Source organism: Diceros bicornis, chromosome 27 (genome assembly GCF_020826845.1).
Source record: "Diceros bicornis minor isolate mBicDic1 chromosome 27, mDicBic1.mat.cur, whole genome shotgun sequence".
NCBI classification, from domain to species: Eukaryota; Metazoa; Chordata; class Mammalia; order Perissodactyla; family Rhinocerotidae; genus Diceros; species Diceros bicornis.
Genome location: NC_080766.1, coordinates 35126335 through 35153659, shown reverse-complemented (window position 1 = coordinate 35153659; position 27325 = coordinate 35126335). Strand labels below are relative to the sequence as shown.

At 46.4% G+C, this 27325-nt stretch overlaps 1 protein-coding gene across 1 annotated transcript in view; it reads left to right on the top strand.

Moving 5' to 3' along the window:
• Nucleotides 1-26231, top strand: part of RUNX1 (RUNX family transcription factor 1) — a 90960-nt gene extending 64729 nt beyond the window's left edge. The window contains exons 5-6 of the mRNA XM_058523059.1: nt 18814-18975; nt 25309-26231. Coding sequence (XP_058379042.1) covers nt 18814-18975; nt 25309-25784 — 638 coding nt within the window. The 3' untranslated portion in view covers nt 25785-26231. The remainder of the gene's footprint in view (nt 1-18813; nt 18976-25308) is intronic.
• The last annotated feature ends 1094 nt before the right edge of the window (nt 26232-27325 follow it).

Sequence of the window (27325 nt, the reverse complement as noted above, 5' to 3'; positions counted from 1 at the left end):
GCCGTCTTATGAAGGGGAATTTCCTACTGCAAAACAAGGGGCTTGAGGCCTGCGGGAGAAGAAATTCAGTCATCTTGGGAGTTGAGCCACGCAGTGGAGAAGTAGGGTGCAGGGGTAGGGGTATAGCCCCCCAGCGCTGAAACATGAGCCCTTTCCACATGGATGAGGTCTGTCGGTGGAAGATTTTCTCTTCTTGGTTTTCCCTTCCATCGTTAAGTGTCGGTGATGGGAGCAGAAAGCAGAGGAGAACTTTTTCCTTGGCTCTACGTTACTCACTGATGAAATAGCACACTGTTCTGTCCCAGGTCAGCCTTACCAACAGAGAGGACAGGGCTGGCCACCAGCACTTAAGTCTGTGGACCCTTTGCAAATCTACCTTTCCAGGGACCCTTATTCGAGGCAGCCGCTGGACATGACCTCTTTGGTCCAGGTCGGCACCTCTCTAGACTAATGGCTCTGGATGGTCGTTATTCAATCAAAGCCATATGAAATGAATTTCTTTTCATAGGACCGCACTTGATGTGGAGGCCCTTAGGATAAGAGTCAAGAAAAGAGTTTCCCAGAGTTATGAAAGCCACTCTTTCCTGCAAGAGCCCACAGTAGGGAGGCCACGTAGGAGCACCTCATGATTCCTTTCCCATGTAGCTGTCATCTTGGGGGCTTGAGGACTCAACAGGTCTCACAGCTCCCTTCTCCATAAACTAGGCTCTTACCTGGGTTGGGAGGTATTTGGGTGCCAGTGGTCGCCCGGTGCTGCTTGTCCTCCAACACAAGATAGGCAGCGCCCATCCTTCTCGCCTGCAAATAACTATTTAAGCACTAAGCCCCATTGCTGACTCCTAACTTCAGCCTCAGAGACACAGCTGGGGAAATGTACATGCTGTTTATTTCCTCTGAGACCTAGGACTTCAGGGATGAAGTGGGGCCTGTCCATTCTTCTTAGTGTAAATCACTTTTAACTCAGCCACCCAAGTATCTCTATATGCATATCAGCCAACATCCCCAGAGGGATAAAATGACAACTTTTCAAAGGCAGCAGAGTGAGGCGAGGTAAACAGCAATGTATGATAGAAAATCTGGAGTCTTCTGGCTCCCCTCCAACCTGGGTTTGAATTCCTTCTATGGGACCTTGAGTGACAATGCGTGTGAAGACCCTGTGCAGTGGAAGTGGCATCACTGTTGAGACCTTGGCCTTCAGGGAGGCCGGGACGGCGCCACACAGCCTCCCCTCAGGCCTGCACTCCTCCTTGAGCCCACTCTGCCTGAGCACGCCACCTGCGGGGCAACGTGGCTGAGGAAGCAGACGGTGCCTTTTCAGGCCATCTCATGGCCAAGGAGGGCCTGATACAGAAATAAAGGATGCTGCCTACTAAGATCACTTCAACCACTGATTTCAGAGCTCCTTCCCAAGCTCCCTGCCTCTCTCCCGGCCATGAGACTCTCCATTCCTCCCCTGAGCCCATCCATGCTCTGAAATGACCAAAAGTCAAGTGGACGAGCCAGAGGGAAGCTGGGGCACCGAGGTGGCTGTGAGCTGCTCTCTTCTTACCTGCCTTCTCCTCTGGCCTCTGAACACCTGACCTGCCCGCCAGCTTTGATCCATGCTTGCGTCCTACCCAGAAAGCTCCTTCCTATCATCCCCTCCACCTCATCCAATTCCGCCAGTCTTCAGGGTGCCTCGCCTGCCCCCTCTCCTTCAGGGTATCTTTGTCCCTGCTGAGGACCAAACTGACTCCCTTCCCCAACTCCTGGCCCCATCTGTTTGTGGCTCTGACTTCGTCATCTCCCCATTTGTTGCCCTCCATTGTTACCTGATAGGGCGCATGTTTGACTGCTGTGTCCTCAGCTGTAATGGGCTTCTGGGGAGCAAGGACTTGAGATTTCCCTCTGTGCTGCAGGATCATTGAAACGTCAAAACCCGCTGATGAGATGCCTGCCAGGCAGTCAACACTGAACGTGCTCCCTGAGCCCCACACACTCCACCTTCTCCTCCCCCCACTCCTGGGATCGTGCGTCCAAGAATGACAAGTTCTAGAAGTCCCAGGCAGGCAGGAACTCTCTCTCCAACTTCTCCAGACCCCCACGGCCCTAGCCCAGATCTCCAGGGTCAGTGATCAGTGGGAGAAGTTGAAAAGCATGTCCCCTGCTCTCAGGACAGCAGGTCAAAACTGGTTATTTGCAGGTTTTAATCCCAGTTTCAAAATCTGCCCCAAATGATTTCCTTCCTCCCAAAGCACCAATCGGTAGGGCCCTTCGCTTCTTATTCCTTGATCTGCTCTTTCCCTACCTCACAGAGCCCAGCTGGGAGCCTGACAGAGACAACCTGGCTGTCCCATCAGGTGACAGCACACCCACCCCTCCGTGGGCCTTTCCCTTCGCTTTTGTGACAAGGAGAAAAACGGGAAGTCTCTACACTTCTTGACTTTCTGACCCCATTACCTTCTACAGCCAGTAGAAGGTAGCCAGTGGGCTACCCTTCCCTTTTGCTGTCCCCCCCTTCCCCCAGGCCAAACTCTCTTGTGTCACCCTTTTCCTTCCCATCTTCCTTGCTCCTCAGACAGCTCACTGGAGGCTGTCTTCCAAATACCCAAACCTGGTTATACACATTTAAGTAGAGATTTGGACCCTAGCCTGAGAATAGGTTGTTTATCCACTACTTCTTGTAACCCCATCCCCCCCACCTCACTGCTATCTCCTGGGCACCTGCGTCCTGCCCTGTTCCCCATGTACAGGTGTCCCTGTGTTGCCTCCTTCCCTAAGAGCATTCCTAGCTTCTTCATTCCAGCACTTATCAAGTCCATCCTCCCAAGTTCACTCTATCTTGCTAGCGATCCCACCTGCCCACCCTAAGCACAGCCTCTCTCCCAAACTGACCCCTTGACCTGCCTCAGGGCCTCAGGTCTCCAAACACTGAAATGTTTCACTGCCACCACCTACCATGGACCACAGAAGCCAAGTAACCCCTTCCCGCACTCTCCTTTGCCTCATCACATTATCGTTTTCAGCTGGTGAATGAAGGACCATTCCAACCCATCTATGCCACCCCTCAGGTATCTGTCTGAAAAACATAACAAAATGTGGACCAGCAGAGAGAAAGCCATTTGTCACCCTCCTTGTCAATCTTCCCTTTCACTTTCTTTGTCCCTTCTTCCCTAGGTTCCTCAGAAGCCTCTTTTGTTCCAATTGAGGGGAAAGTACTTTGGACGTATTGTTGAGACTGGTTAGCTTTTTTTTTCAAAGAAGACGGGAAGTTTCTGTTTATTGGAAAGGTTGTTCATTTCCAGAGACGTTACAGAGCCAAGCCGCCATAGGATGATTCCTCGCTGCCTTTTTTCAGGATGGTACACAATACCAAAAAATAAACCAATGACAGAGAGAGTCAGTGAACACAAAGGGAGATGTTATAATAGGCTTTTGTTGGTACTTGTATTTTCTTGTTGGAAAACAGAGGAAAGACCCTGAGGTGCTGAGGTGCGGACAGAAGCCTGATGTTATCGGGCCCCTAGAAATCCTGCCTGGAGTCCAGTGGCAGGCGGGATCCAGAGCTCCAAGAGATGGAGGCAACTGGTCCTGCTCAATACAAACGGTGCTTTTAGTCTTTCGTAAACAGCCTGTGCCCCAGGGCTCAAATCCTTCAAAAGTTTGCCTAGGTAATTGCATTTCATTGCTGTCTGGCATGTGCTCATCAGTCTAATCTAGAGGTTCAGACAGCCAGGCCAAAGCTTGCGAGACTGGAGGAGAGTGAGCCCATGAATTTAATCCACTTGAAAGACAGACTAATACAAGTGCGGCTAACTCATTATTTTAAGTGATGTGAGCAGAAAAGGGTATGGCACTTTCCATAAAAGGGTTTAAAATCAGCCCGTTGCAGCCACTTGGCAGTTTAAGGCCATTAGAAGAAAAGGCGGAACCAGGGAGACATGTGATCCTTGCTGCCACCTCCTTGTTTCTGGAATTCTGCCTCCTGCCCCACTACCACCCCCAAAACACAGAAGGAGGGGAAAATGGTAACCTTTCGCCCCGATTTTGACTCAGGTTATTCATGAATTCGCGACAACAGACACCAACCTTTATTTGAAATTTGGGGTTGTTTCAGGGCAGAAAGGAGACGTAAATGGAGTAAGGACTTTCCAATCAGAATCCCAGACCTATAAGCAGGAAAAGGTGCCCCTCCCCAGTGGCCAGCAGGCACTGCGCTTGGTGATTACTTCTATCTTTTTTTTTTTTTTTGAGGTTTAGACCAGTTTTTTCGTTTTGTCGGTATATGGTAACTAGGTGTGGGGGGGAAATGGCTTCAATCACCATATAGTAAAAACAGCACTCTACAAAGAACCAGAAGGTCTGTGCCTGCCCTGTCACCTCTCCTCTCCACCCTTTCTCGGAGATGGGGTTGGCTGGGAAAGTCTCCGAGGTTGCTTTCTGCCCTATCATTCCATGAGATGTTGGAATGAAACCTTAGAAATGTTGACAGTGATTTGCATCATTATCTAGTTACATGTGACTCATGCCCGGGAAGCTCGGGCTAGGCAAGCACTAGCCTGTCCCTTCCCAGGTGGCAAAGCCGACGGTCAGCTCAGGAGTGATCCTGTTGGTCCTTGACACCTGCAGCTCACCCAGGGCTCGGCATGCCAGCCCCAAGTCTGGGTGCCAGGCCATGAGACTGTGAGAAAGCAGTCGTCCCAAACCCTGGTGTGGGGACAGATTTCTCCTGGGCACCTCATGACTGCTGACCCTACTCAGGCAGACGAATGGCCTCCAGCCACTCCTACATTCCCACAAGGGCTCCTGAAGGCGCCCACCACACACCTTATTTCCTTGTACCCCTCAGTTTTCATTTGCTCTCTGCCCAGGGCATGATGCTGCATTAAATTTCTCCGAGTCTGGGGGCACCTCTACAAGTCACATCTTCCAGCTTGTCATCATGGTTTGACACAGTGACTGAAAACCACCGTGGTGGTGTGTTCCTACCCTGGGCTGGGTTGCCCTAAGGCACCATTGACATCTGGGGACCGATCATTCTCTGCTGTGGGGGACCATCCCAGGCACTGGGGCATGTCTAGCAGCACCCCTGGCCTCCACCCACTAGATACCAGTAGCACTGCCCTCACCCCCATTGTGACAACCAAAAATGTCTCCAGACATTGCTCAATGTCCCCTGGAGGAGAAACTGTTTAGACCAATCTGGGAAGTGCACAAGGATTTAGTCAGTCGACGCAGGATCTGAACACCTGCAACAAATGGGAGTTGCCTGGGCATCTACACTCAGCAGTAAATCCATTTTGACTCTTGACTTCTTCAGGTCTCTAGGATCTCTGTTCTTCATAGGTCATCCCTTGTGTTGAGCAAGAGCTTCCTAGTTGTCTGTGATCTCAACCTCTACTTTTAATTTTTTTTTTAATTCTTCCATTTTAGTCCAAGTCACTGAAAACCAGTTGCTTCTCTGAGAAAGCCTTCCTTGACCTTGTAAATCAAAGCGGTTCTCTGGAGGGAGGTTTCCCACTGCTGGGCTCAGTATCATCTTTCTCAGGGTGACCTCATCTATTCAAGTATGAAGGTTGTATTTGAAATGCCATTTACTTTCTCTAAGTCAATAACTGAAGCTGTGGGTCTTTAGATCATCAGAGGTCTGCTTATTACCAAGAGTTTTTGTGTGCGTGTGTCATTTTTTCAATCAAGAGCTGTGTTGGAGTTTAAAAGAATTCCGGCAGATTTCAATTTGCCTTTCTGAATCAGGGTTTGGGGTGATATTCCTTTGCGAGTGTAGATTGCCCCGAGATCAATCTGACTTTATTAGTTTGTGTCCTTTGTTCGGAGCACCAGGGATGAGCCATGAAAGCGCACATGGCTCTTATCTTCAAAGGTCTCCTTTATGCTGCAGAACTCCACCTCGGCAACCTGTGCTATTGATCTATTGCAATTCCAATTAATTCCCATCAAGGTCAGTTCTTTGGGGTGTGTGAAATGACTTCAGACTCCAGTGGACGAATCCCTCTTGGGTAGATCTCACGTGAAGTGGGGGAGAAGACTGTGGCAGAGGAATTAGACGAAAGAGGGAGCCGTCTGATCCCACAGGAGAAACTGAGCGATTCTCCCTGGCTCCCACGCATAGGAACATACCATCGAAGGAGGAAAGAGTTTGGACTCTTCTTCCTCACTCTGTTGCTCTGAGGGCAAATATCTGAGTCATTTAGCAGTTTTCGAAAAATAAAGAGAAGCATAAAGGAGCTATTTCTTGGGGGCTTTATATGTATGGAGAAGCTTTGAGTTTGAGAAGTGTAATAAACACTGCTCCTCCAAAAACGTGTCTACAAAAAATAAATCAGAGCTGATGAGTCTGTAGGGTGCTGCGTTCTAGGCATGAAGGACGATGCTGAGCTCAAGTAAATCCATGAATCGTGTATGTCTTATTTCTCCAGTGGAGGAAGTGTGGGGTAAGACCCCTCCATATGTGAAGCAAATATGCTTCCTGGCTCTGTCATTATCTCTGGCATAGCAGAGGGGGAGGAATAAAGGGGTCAAAGGCCAAGTGGAATGGCAGTGTCTTTTAAGAGGGGGTATTCGTTGTTATGTACATTCAGAGACTCTCCCCATGGTTTTATGGAAGTTCAGAGTGTTGGAGGTGAAGGGACAGCCGGGACTCACATGGTGCTCACTGCTCCCTCGAGGCAGACACTGGGTGTTCCTGCCCCTGTGAAAGACAGGATGCTAGAGGGGCTGCAGAAGGGGCGATTCCTTGAGGGGTTCTGGCCTCCTGGCTCCTGCTGCTGGGAATTCCAGGAGCCGGGGCCTGGTGTGTGGGAAAGGAAAACAAGCAGAGGGGGCACGTAGGGAAAGAGAAGAGATGACAGGACAGTGTCGACAGGGGCGAGGCATGGGGGAACAGGAGAGTGCTGAAGCAACATTGGCTTAGCTAGCAAGCCTTTAGGAAAGGGGGCTAGGCACTGCAGCTCGCCGGAGTTAGTCCACTTCCCTTGTCAGAATATTCTTCTTCAAGTTGGGAGTGTGGAATGGAAGCTCTTAAAGAAAGAGCTCTTGCCATCCAATGTGAGTCCTCAGAAGGTAAAGAATGATGCGTCCTTGATTTGCAAGACTCAACTTTCGGATTTCTGTGCTGTGGCCGGCACCACGAGACTCGGCCATGTGGCCACGATGCAGCTGCCTTCTGCAGGGCAGCCGTGGTCCTTTCTCTGAAGGAGGCTGGTACTCAGTGGGCAGAAGGGCTTACATTTCATTTTAGCAGTCTGTGTACAGCCCTGCTGGAACAGCCCAACAGCACACACATTGATTTTTAAACCACGTTTTCCCCAGTGAGGGGCTCGGGGACAATTTGCACCTTGGAACTCTGGCTGGCTAAGGAAGGTGCTAGTGGCTCCATGGGGCTGAGCCTCTCCCTCCTCCCTCACTTGGGGCACTGTCCAGCGTGGGTGAGAAATCTCTGCAGGCGGCACTGAGTGGGTGCTCTCTGGACACAGTATCTTTTTCTGAAGGGACAGGGGAGAGAAGCCTTGCCTACGAGGTGCCAGGTACCGCATTACCATGGTCAAGCGCAGGATCGCATTTCATCCTCTGTAACCCCTCCTCACAGATGGGGAAACTGAGTCTCCAAGGGGTTAAGTTGCTTGCCTCAGCACACAGTGAGTGAGGGGTGAGCCAGGGGCTTAGTCCTGATGTCTCAGACTCCCAAACCAGGCCCTTGCTCAAGCCCTTCTGGCTCCGTGAGGGAGAGCCCAGGGACAAGTTTCCCAAATCCTGGAAATGTTTGGGGCCAACACAAACCGAAGGCTAGTTAAGCATCATTCATGTTCTCTTTCTGCACTCTCCAGATCACATTGTGTTACATTCTCTTTCCCCATTCACATGAGCTCTTCTTCTGATTTTACTAGAATGCCATGCTTCAGAGTTTGCTGCTTAAAATGCAAGTGCCTGGCGTAAGATCCAGTAAGGATGCATTAGAGCCCCTGTCACATGGGAGCAGAAGACACAGAGGCTGCTTGAAGGGCTTCAAGCTGCTCTACAATGTGTCAAACAGTTCTAACATTTTACAAAACCACAAAAGTGCTAAAGCAGAAACTCGGGTTGCAGCTAGGAGAATGCACAACAGGAAAGCCACGGGCGGGTTGGTGGGGTGGGTGGCCTCGGGGTTTCTCTGTCCCACGCCCCCTCTGCCTCTCCACCAGAGGTCTGCCTGAGGCCAGGTGCTGGCTGAAGGGCAGCATGCTGGCACAGAGAGCTGTGAGCTACAGAGCTGGATGAGGTGGCCTCAGAGGAAGCCAGGCCACAGAATGACATGAGAGTTACCTGTGGTGCACCAGACCTCGTTCTGAGCTGGGCTCAAGAGCATATTCTCCAATACAGACAACTCCTGGGGCAGGGGTCCATCATCTTACAGTCCCTGCAATCCCAAAGATAACATCTCCCCTTTTTTTCTTGCCTGCTGCCACCCTGAGGCATTACAAGGACCCTGGCAAAGCCCTGGCCTTGTTATTTAATAGGATCTGCCCAAGGGACAGCTCTTACTGTATCCACTTAGTTGGAGAGATCGCTGGGGCCTCTCTGGGAAGTCCTGTAGGCTCGCCACTCGTCAGCACATGGCCTTCCATGGCCAGTCTGGACTGTGGCTTGGCTCTGACAGTCTCCCACCCTGGGCCATGGAACAGACTCTCAAACCTGCACGGTCCGCTTACAGCCTGTGCTACCCTCAGTGGAATGTTCCTTCAGAAAATTCTGTTTCTTCAGCTCTGGGCAGTCCTGGGCCATGCTGTGCCTCTCCCGCTTGTAGCTTCCCACTTTGAGGGGTCAGTCATTGGTTTCTTCATTCCTCACAGAGTGAGGGTCCTCATTCTACGCCAAGGGCCCGGTCCCACGCCAGAGGCTGCCTGCATTTCCCAGCCCTCGACATAGTATCTCTGGCTCATCCCTTTCAAGGAACTAACAAAGGAGGCAAAGATGCCAGAGAATGAGTGGATGGGAACAGAAAGCCATCTTTACCTTCCATATTTGAGATTTTTTTGGAGGAGAAGGAATGGAGGAACGGATGGAAATTAGCAGAGTGGTCAGAGAATAATTTGAACATGCCACATAATGGCCTAGTCTTACAGGGATCTCTCCAGCCTGTCTGTAGAATCAGTTCAGGCCTAGAAAATGTGTACAGGGGGCAGAGGGGCAGAAAACCTTTACGGGAAAGGTGTCTACAATGGATGTTTGTTTAACAAAGTAGGGAAATAATTCATCTGCCACAGAGGACAGAGCAGAGACCAGAAGGTGCCTTCCGTTCCCTCGGAACCACGATCCCTCTAACCTGTGTGAACTGAAGCCCACTCTCCCTCCAACTCAGGGAAATAGTGCCGGCAGAGAATAAGAGGTGTTATCAAAGCTGCCGTCTTTTCTAGAAGCCACTGACTTATCCCTGAACCCTTCCTCGGAGACAGTGGTGCCTGAGTCCAGAGCCTTTTTCCAGACGCAACTCAGGCTGGTCTGGCCGAGGGGAGAGGCTCCCTGGTGAGGGTTGAACCGTTTCCCCTGGGAACCGTCTGGCAACTCTAATGAGGAAGAGCACTTTGCATTTATGGAGCGCCTTTCATCTGTGGCTCTCAAAGCCGCGCCACAAACATTAATTAACTCTCACACCTGTGAGGCAGGTGAGCCTGGCTGCCTCCATTTTTAGGGATGAGGAAACAGAGGTTTGAGAGGAAAAGGACTGTAGTGAACCACTAGGGTTTGGGGCAGCTCTGATGTTAGGAGCCAACGTTCTGGATTCCCAGCGCCCTGACCGCAAAGCCACGAAGCCTCCCCCAGCGGAATATGGGTCCCAGAGGCAGTGAGTGGTGGAGACGTGGCCACACAGCTCCCTTCCTCCCTCCCACAGGCAGCCTGCCACCTCCCAGGCCCACCAGTCGGCTGTGAGGATGGAATCCCTCAAAACCCTGAAGGCCTTTAAAACATAGTCTCCCCGGGCAGGTCTCTGCCCCAGCTTGGTGCTGGATGCTTCCCTTCAAAGTAATTGCTGGAACAATGAATGCATCTTAGCTGTACATGACTAACCAAGATGTCTGCCGCCAGCGGAGACAAGTGGTTGGCAAATACAGAGCTCTTTCACAACCTCTCTTTTTCCAGGATCCAGAGCTGGTGGGAACTGGCTCAAGTTATCATAAGGTTTCACGGATAGCAATGACTGCTAATCCAGTGTCTGCTACCTGGGTGCATTTGTGGGTGACTGCTATTTCTGCCTGTTGTGCTGTGTTGCACTTTTACCACATAGGCCAGAAGAAACAGCCTGGAAGACACTGCAAGATGGTGGAACTTGCAAGGAAATGCCTCTTTCATAGCAGAGAATGACCCAATCCTGGGGCCATGAACGCTTGATATCACACAATTCTGAAGGTAGCAGAGAAGCATCTGGGGGCACTCCTTTTGTTTGTAGGGGAGCCCAGCTCTTTCCTCCCAGGGGTCCCAGAGGGGGAGCTGTAAGCTACCACTGGGGCTCGCCCTGACACATCACCCTGGAAACTGACTCACATCTCTGAGTCCTGAGTCACATCCTGTTGTGTGTTCTGAGGGATCCAAGAGGGCATTACACCAGCTACCCATGACTGAGGTGAACTTGGAGGGCACCCTGGGAACTGCTCTGCCTCTTCCAAGCTGAAAAAGGGAAAAAAAATCCTCTAGGGAAAAAACCAGGGCAGCCCGAGGGTTTATACCTTCACCAGGCAGGTTGGCTCTTTTAAAAATAGATGCTAGGGCCCCATGGCATACATACCTGTCTGCTCTTTGTTTTTTACTGGCTCTGAAAGGTGACTGAAAGAGCAGGTCTTTAAAGATATCAGCAGAATAGCCAAGGAAAGGGCTTTTTGCACCAGAGCCCCAGCAACCTTCTCTTGGCCCCAGGCTGAGAGATGTCCCAGTGCACATGGTGCTGTTGGGAACCCAGGGTTTGAGGGTAGGTGTTAAAAAGCCCATAAAGGTGGGTGGTCAGAGTAGACCCAGGAGGTGTTTCTGGACAACCTCTCCTATGGCCTGGTGGGAGCATGAGGACAAAGCAGGATGTTTTAAACTTTTCAAAGAACAGTTTTTGGTTTTGTTGATTTTTTTCTATTGCTTTCTTGTATTTGATTTCATTGACTTTTACTCTAATTTTTATTATTTCTTTTCTTCTGCTTGATTTAGGTTTATGTTCCTCTTTTTTCTCTCGTTTCCTAAGGGGGAAGCTTAAATTATTGAATCTGGATCTTTCTTCTCTTCTAATATTTGCATTCAATGCTATAAATTTCCCTCTAAGCACTGCTTTTGCTGCACCCCACAAATTGTGACAAGTTGGATTTTCATTAAGTTCAAAATACATTATAATTTCTCTTGAGACTTCTTATTTGACCCATGGTTATTTAGAAGTATGTTGTTTAAGCTCCAAATACTTGGAGATTTTTCCAACTATCTTTCTTTTATTGATTTTTTAGTTTAAATCCATGTGGCCTGAGAATATATACTTTGTATGATTTCTGTTCTTTTAAATTTGTTAAGGTGTGTTTTATGGCCCAGAATATGGTCTATCTTGGTGAATGTCCCGTGAGCTTCTGAAGAATGTGCATTGTACTGCTGTTGGATGGAGTATTCCATAAATGTTAATTAGATCAAGTTGGTTGGTAGTACTGTTCAGGTTAACTATGCCCTAATTTTCTGCCTGCTTGATGTATCAAATACTAAGAAGGATGTTGAAGTCTTCAACTGTAATAGTGTATTTTTCTATTTCTCCTTGTAGTTCTATCAGTTTTTGCCTTATTTTTTTGATACTCTGTTATTAGGTGCATTCATGTTAAGGATTGTTATGTCTTCTTAGACAACTGACTCCTTTATCATCATGTAATTCCCTTCTTTATCCCTGAAATTTTTTCTTCCTCTGAAGTCAGTTTTGTATAAAATAAATATAGCTAATCTGGCTTTCTTTTGATTAGTATTGGCATGGTATATCTTTCTCCATCCCTTTACTTTTAACCTGAATCTTTATCTTTAAACTGGGTTCTTTGTAAACAACATATAGTTGAATCTTGTTTTCAATCCACGCTGACAATCTCTGTCTTAACTGGTGCATGTAGACTATTCATATTTAAAGTGATTACTGATAGAGTTAGATTAATATTTGCCATGTTTGTAACTGTTTATATTTATTGCACCTGTTCCTTTTTCCCCCTTTTTTCTGCCTTCTCTGGCTTTAACTGAGCATTTTATGTGATTCCATTTTATCTCCTCTCTTAGCATATCAATTATACTTTTTAAAAAAATGTTTTAGCTGGTTGCCCTAGAGTTTGCAAAATACATGTATAATGAAGGTAAGTCACCATCAAATAACACTACACCACTTCTTCCTTCCCATTTCTGTCATTGCTCTCATTCATTTCACTTATCCATATGTTATAATCACCCAATACATTATTACTTTTATTACTTCAAACAGACAGTTATCTGTTAGGTCAATTAAGAATAGGAAAAATAAGACTTTATTTTACCTTCATTTATTCCTTCTCTGATGCTCTCCTTTTCTTTATGTAGATGCAAGTTTCTGACTTACATCATTTTTCTTCTTCTTGAAGAACTTCTTTTAACATTTCTTGTAGGGCAGGTCTGCTGGCAAAAAATTATTTCAGTTGTTGTTTGTCAGAAAATGTCTATTTCTCCTTCACCTTTGAAGGATAATTTTGCTGAATACAGAATTCTAGGTTGGTGGCTTTTTTTCTTTCAACACTTTAAATATTTACTATACTCTCTTTTTGTTTGCATGGTTTCTGAAGAGAAGTCAGAGGTAATTTTTATCTTTGTTCCTCTCAAGGTAAGGGGTCCCTCACTCCCCCACTTCTGGTTTCTTTCAAGATTTTCTCTTTGCCTTTGAGTTTTCTGCAGTTTCAATATGATATGCCTGGATGTAGATTATTTGGTATTTATCTTACTAGATATTCTCTGAGCTTCCTGGATCTATGGTTTGTTGTCTGTCATTAATTTTGGAAAATTCTCAGCCATTAATACTTCAAATATTTCTCCCACTCTCTTTTCTCTTCCTTTTCCTTCTGGTAGTTTCATTACACATATGTTACACCTTTTGAAATTGTCCCAAATTTTTTGGATGTTCTGTTCTTTGGGGTTTTTTCTTCTTCTTTCCCTTTACCTTTTAGTTTGGGAAGTTTCTATTGACATATTTTCAAGCTCATTGATTCTTTCCTCAGCCATATCTAATCTATTGATGAGCCCATCAAAAGGATTTCTCATATCTGTTACAGTTTTTCATTCCTAGAATTTCTTTTTGAGTTTTAGAGTTTCCGTCTCCCTACTTACATTACCCATCTGTTCCTGCATGTTGTCTTCTTTTTTCATTAGAGCCCTAAAAATATTAATCATAGTTAAGTTCCCTGTCTGGTAACTCCAAAATCTGTGTCAGATCTGAGTCTTCTTCCGATGCTTGTTTTCTCTCTTCAGATTGTGTTTTCTCTTGCCTTTTGGCATGCCTTGTTATTTTTGCTTTTGAAAGCTGGACATGGTGTATCAGGTCATAGGAACTGAGGTAAATGGGCTTCTAGTGTGAGGTGTCATGTTCATACAGTCAGGAGTTAGGCTGTGTTTAATGTTTTCTTAGCTGTAGGTGCCAGAGGCTTCAAATTCCTCTAGTGTCTTTGTTTTTGTCTCCCTTATTGTCTTTGGGCTTCCCTAAGAACTCCTCCTTAAATAGTCTGTGTCTTGCAGCTCTTTCAGCTGTAACCCATTGTTATTATACTGGATCACATGAGAACTTGGTGGAGTTCCTGAATGAAAAACCCCAAAAGTGTCCCCACCCCACCCCCACATACACACACACAGGACTGAAGCCCCAAGGGATTTCTCACTCTCACACTAGTCTATATTCAGCCTCCAACAATTTGTTAAAATTACCATTTCAGTGTTCCTTCCAATTTATGGCTCCAGTGGCTTCTGCTCCCAGTAAGCAGACCTTAGTGTGATTCTCTGTATTTGCCTGCCTCTCAAGATTTTGGGGTGGCAGTTTGCCCTATGACCTCAATTCTCTAACAGATCCAAGAAAAGTCATGATCATCAGTTTGTTCAGCTTTTTTCTCATTGTAAAGATGGAAGTGATGACGCCCAAGCTCTTTACATTTTGGAGCTAAAATTGGAAACAGCAGAACATTCTGACATGAATTACATGATAGGGTCATTTTTTACTCTGGAGACTTTTTGATATTGCTGCATCAAAAGGTAAGAGCACTCTACTTTCTTATAGAGTGAATTATGCCACGGATACCTCTGAGCTCATAACTAGCCTCAACCCCACTTATCCTTAACTTCCCCCCTTCTTTGACCTCATTTCAAACAGAAGGGGGTGGGGCTCAGGAACATGGAAAGAGATGTGTTTTACTCATTATTTGATGATCAAAAAGCTGAAAATAACCCATCACAAAATGGCCTCAGAAAGGTGGATGCATAAAAACATATGTACCCAAGAAAAAACAGATGCAGAAAGGCTCGACTTTAAATTTTCTAATCCAGTAGGTTTCTTTAATGGAAACATGAACTGGTCGAGATTGAATCTTCATCTTCTCCATCCTCACCCCAATTCTCCAGTTTTCTTCCCTCTTTACCATTTAATCTCCTGAGTCCAGTTCCTCTCCAGTGCTGAAGACTCTGGCTGTCAAGCCCTCTGTGAACAAAACTGTATCATCTGAGCCTCATCCTGGAGCAGGTGTGTGTGGCCTTATCAATAAATATCAGATAAGTCCCTTGGCTTGGATTTCTTTTCCTTTTTGGTAATATAATCATAAAAAATTAGTCAGACATATTGAGCATTTAATATGGCCCCAAACTGTGATACCTCCTTTATATATAGCTTATCTCACTTATTCCTCTCTATTACCCTTTGAAGTAGGAAAATTATGGATCAGAGAAAATAAGTGACTCAACCAAAGTCATACAGCTAGTTTACGGTAGAGGCAGGATTCAAACCAAAATCTGTCTATGACTTAGACTAGGTGCTTTCCCTAGTCTGCTCCTCTCAGAGGCAGAACATAAGCATGTCATAAGTACCACTACGGTTCTCATCTCTAACGTGGGAACAGCTGTTTGCAAGTCTAGGTTAGGCAGATAATCCAACAGTTCGCCTGGATTCAGCCCATAGGTCCCCCACTAGCTGTAACTTCCTGAAGGCAAGGACTATAATCCATTCACTACTGAGTCCCCAACACAGTGGCCCTAGTAAAGCAAAAATGTTCGTTGACAACATGAATGAATGAGGAAGTGAATAACTTCATGAACATATAGAGAAAGGAAGGAAGGAAGGAGGGAGGGAGGGAGGGAGGAAGGAAGGAAGGAACTCCCCACGTGATGATTAATGCAATAGGAAGAAGCCTTTCCAAGCATCATATAGTTCTGGGATCTTCACTAATATCACACTATAAGCTCCAGTGGGGCAGGGACCATACTGGTCTTATTTGTCACTCTGTTACCAGCTAAATTAGCACATGCCTGGCACATAGGAAATTTTCAATAAACTTTTGTGTTTTTTTTGATGGACTGATTTATCCGAGGCAGTCCCTTCAAGAATAAGTAGCCCTACTCTCTGGAGAATGACTGACAGTGGTTCTTTTCCTCAAACTATGACTTCTTTTCTGGATAACCCCCATCTTATCCTGTCTACTTCATCTTCCCAGAATACACATATTTATTATTACAAGCACCGTTCTTCACCCCACACCTCCACCTGATTCTTCTCTGACTCTGTTTAACATACAAGTTAAGCAGAGAAGTACTGTAAAGGACCTATTTGAATTAGAATCCTGTGCTGTCACATTGGAAGGGGCTGGGAGATCATCTCCTTTCAGAGATGAGAATAAGAAAGTGTGAGCAAGTAATCCAAAGTCCCCACACAGACCAGCCCAGAGGTCACTTCTCCTGCCTCTCAGTCCAGCACTTGGGGCCGCCCACAGCACTGCCATTTCTATACTTGCCTTCATGCATTCACATTAGCCATCAGAGCGAGGACGGTAACTGAATAGTAAACTCAGCATACACCATATTATTGGCCCTTAGCGTTGTGTTTTGTTTTTCTGGTTTTTGGTTTTTATTAATAATACATATAGAAGAAAAAAATCAACTCAACATGAGAAGCTCGCCATCACCACCTTCTGGCCCACCGCTGGCAATGAACCCAAGGATAGTTCCCTGTGGTCACATGAATGAAAACTGATTGCAGAGGGGGCCTTTGGGTCTTTAGTGCTATGCCCCCTATAACACTGGAAAGCTAAGTTGTGATGGGAAGGAAAAATATATTGAATCTAAAACCCTGTGTTAAAAAAAAAACATGGAACTTGGACTTTAATCATAAAGATCATTTTACCAAAGCATATTTTTAAAAGGCTGTGAAACATTATGCAACGTTTGCATGGTTTAATTATGAGTTTAGAAAAGCCTAGCACAACTTTTTCACTACAGTAAAACATGACAGAGCATGAATCATGGCATAATACTTTATGCTTACTGTGGTTTTAGACATGGGGGTGGGGTGCTGGGCTGTCTACACAACAAGGCATGAATTCTGTACCGCAATTCACACCCCGGAGGACTTTATGACAATTATAAAATCTCTTTTGTTTGCTTTTTAAATGATTAAAATAGCTGAGTACTATATATTCACTTAGCAAATCTGCGTATCTAGGACATACACATGTCTTATAGAATATATGAGTATATAATCTTTTTTTCACTTAGAGAAAAATACTTGTAGTAATATGGGAATATTGAACAACCTGCGATTGCTCTTTGCTTTCAATTACTGGAAACACTGTTAGCTGTAAGATTACGCAGGATCTCTGACTGTGGTTGAACATTTATTTTCCACTGACTTTAGAATGGACCAGCTGTCTTATTCCTTGCCATCTCCTCAAATTCTCTAAAGTTCAGAATGAAATGAAGACCTTTCTTTAATGTAGATTTCAAAGATCCTAAGTTAAAATATTTGCTCAGGTTTTTCTTTTTTTTGTGAGGAAGATCAGCCCTGAGCTAACATCTGCCAATCCTCCTCTTTTTGCTGAGGAAGACTGGCCCTGGGCTAACATCTATGCCCATCTTCCTCCACTTTATATGGCAGCCGCCACAGCATGGCTTGCCAAGCAGTGCGTCGGTGTGCGCCCGGGATCCAAACTGGCTAACCCCGGGCCGCCGCAGCGAAGCGTGTGCACTTAACCGCTTGTGCCACCGGGCCGGCCCCTTGCCCAGGTTTTTCAAACTTAAAAATTCACTTATTTTAAAGAAAAGAAATAGGTCGGTATGAGGGAAAGAAGGGGCTGTCAGGAGAAGAGTGAGGAGAAAGACTGGGATCTCCAAATGCCTGATTCTGTTGTCCAATACAAATTCAAAGAGATCAACAGAAAAGGCACATTTTGACTGTTGCAAATGAAATCCCCTAGAGGGAGCAGAGCTGAATATTTTATAATGGGTAGGAACAACTCATTTCTTTATGTCATGGCAAATACAAAACCTACACCCAGTATTTTCCTAAGGAAGTTTGCTCATTCTAGATTTTCTCCCAGCATCATGAAGCCGTGGCTATGAAGACCCTTGGGAGGTAGACAGTTTGCCGTCACCCTTGTCCACAAAGAAAGTGGGACACAAACAGAAAATGAATGTTTAACCCTAAAGAAATATAAAGCTATTTTGTGGTAGGACACTGTTCAACTTAAATCTCCTCAACATTTTGCCTAAGAATAGAAGGGGGCTTTTTTCTCCTCCTTTTCATCTGTAACAGTGTGATGCTTCTGATATCTAAGACTCCTGTGAATGCTGGAGTGAAATTTACGAAAACCATTTTACCTAAATCTTCTGAAGTCAGACTTTCGTCTCTTCTCTATCCCAGGCCTCTTTTAATGGCAATCTATAAAATACTTGCTCAACATTTGACCCTGTAAAAGTTGCAAACTGGAGGTCTTGAAAAGGAGCAGGTCACCTCTGTTAGTCTGGGTGATGGAGAACTGGGTGAACTGGTCATCAGGCCTCATTGCCAGTTTCCCAGCTAGACCTTTGCTGTGGTTCTTGGAAGAGAATCCACCTAAACAGAAAACATTTAAAAGCCCATGGAATATTTCTGCCAAAGGTACAAAAAAAATACCAAAACCCTATGTTCTTTTTTGCTTACTAAGTACAGATAGACAGAGGATCATCTGAGTTCATAAAATGTTTATGATGATGCTAATTGTAATTATTTGGTAAGGCTGTAATTGTCTGAGCAGCCAATACGTGGTGTAGTTCAACAGAACACTTCTACCTGGAAAGCATAATCAGCTCCTCTCATCATTATTAGCATGATTCAATAAAATCTTTGGAAGGAACAGTTGATAACTGTTTTTTCATCTGATGATGAAAATCTTGAAGAATCAAACATAAACTATATTTCAGTATCTTCGGGGGGGGAATCATAGAACAAAAGCAAATACTTGGACTTAAGCAGGCTTACTGAACACTGGTAAACAGGCCACAGACACGTATAACATATTTAAACAAAGGTGTGGCTACAGTAATACGTCGCGTAACGACATTTCAGTCAATGACGGACTGCACCTACAAGGGTGGTCCCATAAGATTCGTACCTAGGTGTGTAGTAGGCTATACCGTCTAGGTTTGTGTAAGTACACTCTATGATGTTCGCACAATGATGAAATCGCCTAAACGCATTTCTCAGAACAGATCCCCATCGTTATGCAGTGCATGACTGGAGTTTCTTATTAAAAGACATCTTATTTTTTTAAATCCCACCCCACTCTACATATAACTGACCTCCCTGATTCTCTGCAGATACAAGGCAGATCCAGCCGTCCCCACCGTGGTCCTATGATCAGTCCTACCAGTACCTGGGATCGATTGCCTCCCCTTCCGTACATCCAGCAACACCCATCTCACCTGGACGGGCCAGCGGCATGACAACCCTCTCTGCAGAGCTTTCCAGTCGACTCTCAAGTAAGCTGCTTGAAAACACATTCTGAAGTCACGCTAGAGTGGAAAGTTCGAGAGACTAGAGGAGATGCATGAAGGGGTTGGCAGTCATTTTTAATTGGATAAAATATGTTTTAAAGACAAGGTTGTCTATCTCTAAGTCCCACACCCATGCACTGATTTTCCTTAACACCCAGAGGCAGCGATTATGGATGTGGAGACAGAAGTGGCTTGGAGAAGTGGATTCTTTGGGGGCTGCTCACATTTGGCAGGCAAGGGTGGCAGCTGAAGTGTTAATAATATAAAAGGCCAACGTAGTCAGCTTCTAGAACTCAGATGGGACTGGTCCATCTGGTGGGGGTGAGCTTTCACAGGTCACATGAACAGCACACTGGGGTACATGTAGAATGGGAAGCAAGTATACCCCAAAAGAGCCATTTCCAACTAAGAACTGCTCATACTGGATTGGAAAGCTCAGGTGTCGTGGTTAGCATAATCGTTGTGAATACGCACTCATTAAATATTAGTCATTTAACCTATGAGACCTCTGGGCTTGGCACTCACCATTGCTCGTGGGCAGGGAAATTGGAGTTACAGAGAAAAATTCCTTTGTTGAAAGCAAAAGAAGAAACTCCCTTTTTGGGGCTTTGAAATTGGAGCTGGACCAAACTGTGAAAACATTTCAGAGAACTTCAGCATTATGAGGCCTGCAAACACACTTCATGTGTGTTGGGGGGAGGGCGGTTATTTTTGCTTTTCAACTCTTGGGATCAGATTATAGCAGATTAGGGGGGAGGCAAAGGGGCAAGGGCGTCGTGTCTGCCATTTTAAACGTTGTGTAATGTTGTGTTTTGCAGACAATTGTGTTACTTGAGATTTCACCAAATGCTTTAGCTTCTTCTCAGAGCTTCACAGAATACCTTCTCAGAGCTTCTCAACAGCAGCACCATTGCCATTTTGGGCCAGAGAGTTCTTTGTTGTGGGGGGGCGGGGCTGTGCAATGTAGGATACTTAGCAGTATCTCTGACCTGTAGATGCCAGTAGCACCCCCTAATTGTGTCAACCAAAAATGTCTCCAGACATTCCAAATGTCCCAAAGGCCAAAACTGTTCCCCAGTTGACAACAAATTGCCTTCAAGTTTCTTGGGCTCTACGGTGAAATAGGAAAGCCAACATAGTTGCTCAGTTTTCACAATATTTTCGGCCATTAATGCCAAGATTTTCATGGCACCTGTTGGGCTAAGGAGTTGAGGGAAAAGTATAGGAATCATGATGTCTGCCCAGTTTGTTGCTTTAGAAGTTCTGCTCCCTCAGGACTGGTTTGATTCCAAGGGCACTTGTCAGCTTTTATTGATTCTTCTCGGTGGCACTGCTCTGCCCACTGGCTATGGTCTACAACTGAAAGAATTACTGTTTTCCTTGGAAATGTCCCTGCTGTGGGTCTGTCCCTTGGAATTTATTATGTAAGTCTTTGGACTTGGTCACCACCCAAGATCGACACCTTATAGTCCAAGAACCCTAGGGGCCAGCTGCTCCCACTGACCAGTGTTCAGATGCAAGGGTGACTTGTTGCTTTTAAAGGAATGAGTAACGTGTGTACTCCCACATGTCATATCAGTTACACTTTTGAATAACCTAGACTTCAATTACCCATGGAGTATGGAAGGACGTTTTATGGCATGAGGGTGTGAAGCAGATAAAAACCACGTCCCGTTTTAGCACCCAAGAATGATCCTCTGCTGTCGTGGAGGCAGGACCAGAGAGAATTCCAGATGAGCTTTCACCAGTGGCAAAGAACAGCATGGGAGACTGCTCTTCAACTTGGCAGATTGCCCTCTGAGAAATCGAGCCTGGAGCACAGGCCTGAAAAGTGTTGTCATACGCTTGGGGGAAGGAGGCGGGTGGGATGCATAAAAGAAAAGTGGCTGCCTGGCGGCCAGCTTTGAGAACCCGACACTGCTCTGTGCCTGCTCTTCCTCTTAACCCCGACCCCCAGCTCTGTGCTCTGCCCCTCTCCCCGCCCCTAGCCCCACCTGGGCCCTCTTCTGCATGGGAGACCGGCACTCTGTCAGTCTCTCTCTCTTTCCTTGCAGACAGGCTCCATACCTTGTCTGAAAAGAGTTGTCATCTGGAGGTTTTCTTTTCTTTCTCTTTTTTTCTTTTTTTCAAAAAATTAATGTTTAGCTGCCAACCTGGGCGACAGACAGCATGCATTAATCTGAGCCATGCAAAAGATCCTTTTAAGGCAGCCATTATCTGCTCAGGCTGCTTAATCCTTTGGGGGCAGTGGGAGGGGCCCGGAGGGGGGCTGCTTTCATCCATGTCAAGTTGCAGAAGGAAGGCTTGAGCTGTCATGGCAAATATTTAGCCCCAGCGGTGAGGAAACATTTCCAACTAAAATACCTGACCCTCCTAATCCCCAGATTTCCTACTCTTTAAAAGCTGCCTGTGACTATCAGGGGTCCCCACCTCTGCCCACACTGCTACTGAATAAGGGGGCACCGGCACCAGGCCAGTCAAAAAGACAAATGAGCTACTGCCAGGTCGGTGAATTGTGCATGACCAATAGGGCTTGGTAGGAGGTGTCAGACTGGACACAGAAATGAAAACAAATATTTGAATAGATCGTTTGAATCTAAGCATCTAGAGAGCCAAAGTTGTTTTATTCTCAAAATGTGTATAAAAAGGATAATTTGACCAAATGGATGATCTTTTGTAGTATGACACTGGGACTGTGTGGATAGAAGAAGAATCACGGGCGATATTTAAGATCTTTCAGATATTCTGCCCACAAGTGAAACAACTCTTTTCCCCTGACAGCTGAGACCGTAACATCATTCCATTACTTCTGTCCGTGACAAATCACGGACTCGCTCAGGATTCCGGTAACTTGGTCCCATCACCAGGTTACCACATAGTAGTTGGAACAGACTGGCGGAGCATGTCCAGACATTGCCGTGAAACAGGGTGACCTTTCATTCATTTTGCAGTGGATTCACCTTTTTGTCTCAGGGCAAGTGAAGCAAGAGGAGTAATGGGCGGAGTCATTTATTTGTGTCTGGAGTATTGCATCAGTTGACAACAAATTGATTATATTTGCCTGATGCTTTTCCTCCTGCCTCGGCTTCTCCCTAGACTATAGAAATCTAACTGCAAAAATGGAGTAAAGCTTCCTGTTAACTCTCAAACATGTCACAGCTCTCCGTGGGAGCAAAAACAAGTGACACAGGGCTTGCTCAGAGATGGCCCCAGTGAGCAGGCAGGGACAAACCCTGTGGAATGAGGTGCGGCCTGGCTTCAGGACGAGCAGTGGCCATGCAAGGGCAGCCGTAGTACCACTGTCAGTTTACAGCTTTTTCCCTGCCCACATGTCTGACTCGCTTTGAAAAGATTAACAGGAGCGTTTGTTTGAAAGTCAGACTCCTGGTTTCTTCATCAGTGGAGAGATTTGCTGCAGACTTCGGTTGTTTCTATAAACTTTAATTACCTCTCTGATGAGGAGTATATCCCTTCAAGACATTCACCCCAAATTTACAGAGGAGTTCATTTGGAAGGAGGAAGGGAGGGCCAGGGAAGGAGACAGGGGAGAGAGGAGAGGGAGAGAAAGAGAGAGAGAACCAGAACACTAGCCCTCCCTGCTGGAATAATAGGCTTGAAATATGAGGAAGTTGATCAACAGCGGATGCCTTCCAAAAACAGATTAATCCACCCTGGTAGCTTTCCTTTCAGAGCAAGCTTTTGGCTCCATCAAGTTTCTCTATGGGCCCGAACACAAAAGGGCACAGGCCACATGCCATCCTGAGCTTGGAAGTTATTTTCTATGTTGATTTGACAACTTAACAAATTTTAAAACATTAATTCTTGCCTCTGCTCTGTTTTGTTGCTGTCTTTTGGGTTTGCTGATATCAAGACTATAGTCCTGGCCTGGTCATTTGATGAATAACTCTGAGGAACAGAAAGTACCCCAGGATGCCATGTCTACAGTGGTGGCTCTCAGCTGGGGGTGGTTTTGCACCCCTCACTCCTACCCCCAGGACACTTGGCAGTCTGGAGACATTGTTGGTTGTCACAATGCAGGGAGTGGGGTCACCAGTGACATCTGGTGGGCAGAGGCCAAGGATGCTGCCGGAATCCTACAATGCACGGGACAGCCCCCCACCGCCCCAACAAATAACTATCTGGCTCAAAATGTCATAGAGCCACTGTTGAAAAACTCCAATCTACAGGACACAGGGAACCCTTCCTGGCACCCAAACCCCCTAGGAGTTCCCAAGGGCAGCCTGTGGTTAAGAAAAATGCAGAAGGATGCAATGAAGGACAGCCAAAACCAGCTTGTGAAACTGTAGATGCATAATCCTAACAAAATGAGCTTTATAGACAAAGCTTTGCCATTCCTGGTAAAATTTCAACATGCGCAAAAAATGGAGTAGATAAAACCAGGTCCTGAAGCTATTCATGTTAGCAAAACGGGGAAGCACATAGTAGAGAATATTGGGTGAAATCGAGGCTGTATTGTTTCTAAAAATGTGGAACTAGTCTGAAGGTGGATGTGGGGGAGAGAGAGTGGTGTTGAAATCCACTGACATTCACTCACAGTCATTTACTATGGCATGCATCAGGTTGAATCATAGGAAATTGCCAATTTTTAATTGTTCGAGGCTTACAGAAATGGCAATTTCCTATGATTCAACCTAAATACTATGTATAATGTATTAAAATGTTATATATTAATATTTTTATGACAAAATATCATATTACATATGATATATTCTATTAATATTAATCTATTAATGCATCCATTACACTAGTAATTATTAATATTAATCTAGGAGTGCATCCATTACACTAGTAATTATTATATAGTGTTATATTGTGTTATAAGTTATATATTGTTATATTAATAGCACAGATTAAATTTATATTAACATTGGTGTATTAATATATTGGTTCTATAGAGGGCTGGCAAACTGTTTTCCTTAAAAAGCCAGATACTAAATATTTTAGGCTTTCTGGACCCTATGGTCTGTGTCACAACCACTCAACTCTGCAGTGGTAGCTCAGAAGCAGCTGTAGATAATACATAAAAGAATGAGGGAGGTTTATTCCAATAAAAGTTTACATATGGACGCTGAAATCTGAACTTCATACAATTTTCACGTCAGGAAAATTATTATTCTTTTGATTTTTTCTCAACCATTTAGAAAAGTAAACCTCATTCTTAGCTTGTGAGCCATACAAACGTTGGTGGCAGCTGGATTTGGCAGGTGGGTTTGCCAACCCCAGAACTATATCAATGTTATATCTGTACTATACATATTACGTCTAGACTATCTGTATTATATATTGTATTATTATATATTATATTATAACAATACTACATCACATACCACATTACATTACATGATATCATATATTACTATCTTCTATTACTATAGATTATCATACCATTTCCCCGAGCAGCAGCAGCATTCTGGGAAGTCCCTATCTCCTCCCTGGGCAGCACCATTCTGGGTAGACCCCCTCTCCCTGGGCAGCAGCATTCTGGGTAGACCCCCTCTCCCTGGGCAGCAGCATTCTGGGTAGACCCCCTCTCCCTGGGCAGCAGCATTCTAGGAAGTCCCTATCTCCTCCCTGGGCAGCAGCATTCTGAGTAGTCCCCCTCTCCCTGGGCAGCAGCATTCTGGGTAGACCCCCTCTCCCTGGGCAGCAGCATTCTGAGTAGTCCCCCTCTCCCTGGGCAGCAGCATTCTGGGTAGTCCCCCTCTCCCTGGGCAGCAGCATTCTGGGTAGTCCCCCTCTCCCTGGGCAGCAGCATTCTGGGTAGACCCCCTCTCCCTGGGCAGCAGCATTCTAGGAAGTCCCTATCTCCTCCCTGGGCAGCAGCATTCTGAGTAGTCCCCCTCTCCCTGGGCAGCAGCATTCTGAGTAGTCCCCCTCTCCCTGGGCAGCAGCATTCTGGGTAGACCCCCTCTCCCTGGGCAGCAGCATTCTGAGTAGTCCCCCTCTCCCTGGGCAGCAGCATTCTGGGTAGTCCCCCTCTCCCTGGGCAGCAGCATTCTGGGTAGTCCCCCTCTCCCTGGGCAGCAGCATTCTGGGTAGACCCCCTCTCCCTGGGCAGCAGCATTCTAGGAAGTCCCTATCTCCTCCCTGGGCAGCAGCATTCTGAGTAGTCCCCCTCTCCCTGGGCAACAGCATTCTGGGTAGTACCCCTCTCCCTGGGCAGCAGCATTCTGGGAAGTCCCTATCTCCTCCCTGGCCAGCAGCATTCTGGGTAATCCTCCTGTGGGCGGGCAGCGGCGGAAGGGGCGTGGCCTCCCTGAACTCCCGTCTCACGGTATTTTCCCGCCCGCCCCACAGCGGCGCCTGACCTCACGGCCTTCGGAGACCCGCGTCAGTTCCCCGCGCTGCCCTCTATCTCAGACCCTCGCATGCACTACCCCGGCGCCTTCACCTACTCCCCGACGCCCGTCACGTCGGGCATCGGCATCGGCATGTCAGCCATGAGCTCGGCCACGCGCTACCACACGTACCTGCCGCCGCCCTACCCGGGCTCGTCGCAGGCGCAGGGCGGCCCGTTCCAGGCCAGCTCGCCGTCCTACCACCTGTACTACGGCGCCTCGGCCGGCTCCTACCAGTTCTCCATGGTGGGCGGCGAGCGCTCGCCGCCGCGCATCCTGCCGCCCTGCACCAACGCCTCCACCGGCTCGGCGCTGCTCAACCCCAGCCTCCCGAACCAGAGCGACGTGGTGGAGGCCGAGGGCAGCCACAGCAACTCCCCCACCAACATGGCGCCCGCCGCGCGCCTCGAGGAGGCCGTGTGGCGGCCCTACTGAGCGGCCCGCGCCGGCCGGGCCTCGGCCTCGGGCCTCGGGCCTCCAGGCCTCCAGGCCGCGCCGCCGGACGTCGCCCCGGGAAGAGCCTCCTCCAGGCCCAGCCTTCTGTTCTGAAACCCGCGTGGGCCCCGCCACCGTCTAGGGGCAGCGCGCCCCTGTGACCCCCGTGTCATCCCCCTGTGATCGGGGATCTCGCTCCGGGCCGGGGCCCCCAGGCCGCCTGGCTTCTGAAGTCCGTGCAGTTTGCCGTCGCTGTTGGCCCGTCTCCGAGTTTTCAAACCTGACACAACTTGAGGCTGTCCGCTCCACCACCACGTGGACACGTTGTAAGGCAAACAGGAAGATTCCCAGAGGGAAACTGTGAATGCTTCTGATTTAGCAATGCTGTGAATAAAAGAAAGATTTTATACCCTTGACTTCACTTTTTAACCAAGTTGTTTATTCCAAAGAGTGTGGAATTTGGGTTGGGGGGGAGGGGGGAATGCAACTCATCCTGTTTGGCATCTGATTCATATTTTTAATTTTCTTTTCCAGCACCTTATAAATTGCAAAATGCGTATTTGCATTTGGGGTGGTTTTTATTTTTATATGTATGAATTTGAGCTTGCTTCTTTCTTGCTTTGACAATTGAAAGAAATATGATTCCTTTTCCTGTTAAGTTTTATTTAACTTTTCTTTTGGACTTTTGTGTAGTTGTTTTTTTGAGAAACAGCTACGGCTTTGGGTCATTTTCAACTACTGTATTCCCACAAGGAATCCCTAGATATTTATGTATCTTGATGTTTAGACACTTACTTATGTGTTGATACTTTTTTTATTATTTAAATGTACTTATATTAAGAAGAAAAATATCAAGTACTACATTTTTTGTTTTTCATAGTAGCCAAAGTTAAATGTATCACATTGAAGAAGGCTGGAAAAAAAGGATGGGTAATGTGATCACTTGGTTATCTAAATATTGTTTACATTAAACTCCCTTTCATGTTAATCAAACGAGTTGGTAGCTAATGCAGCAATGTTTTTAAAAGGCTTTTTAGATACTGAGGGTCACTCCAAGGATCTGAAGTATGGAATTTTCTGCCAAGCTCAACAAAGGGTCTCATATCTGACTCCCTCCTTTCAAACAGAGAAGGTCAAATCTGGTTCCAGAGGGTTAAGGTAGATGCCAATAATTGCACCTCTGGAGAAGATTTATATTCTGCCTAAGGGTTTGCTCACTCCATGGCCTCTTGATAATTTCAAACATACTTTGTAACAAAACGAATCCAAAGTAAGCTGTGTGGAGGAGCAGTATCCACATGGGAACCAGAGGGATGAATGTAGGGGTTCCTTACCGGCTGGATTCTGGGGTAGGAAGGAGATCATCTGAACACAGAGTTTAGATTTGTTAGTTCCAAGAAAATGTTCCTCTTTGATACAGTACCTGTTCGTTGATGCAGAACAAAACTTGTAGCTGTCCCCCAAGGCTGAGACTGAAAGGGACTAGACCAGGTGCCTTTGACGGCGGAAGGTCTCCAGCTGAATTTTCATAGGGTGGGCCC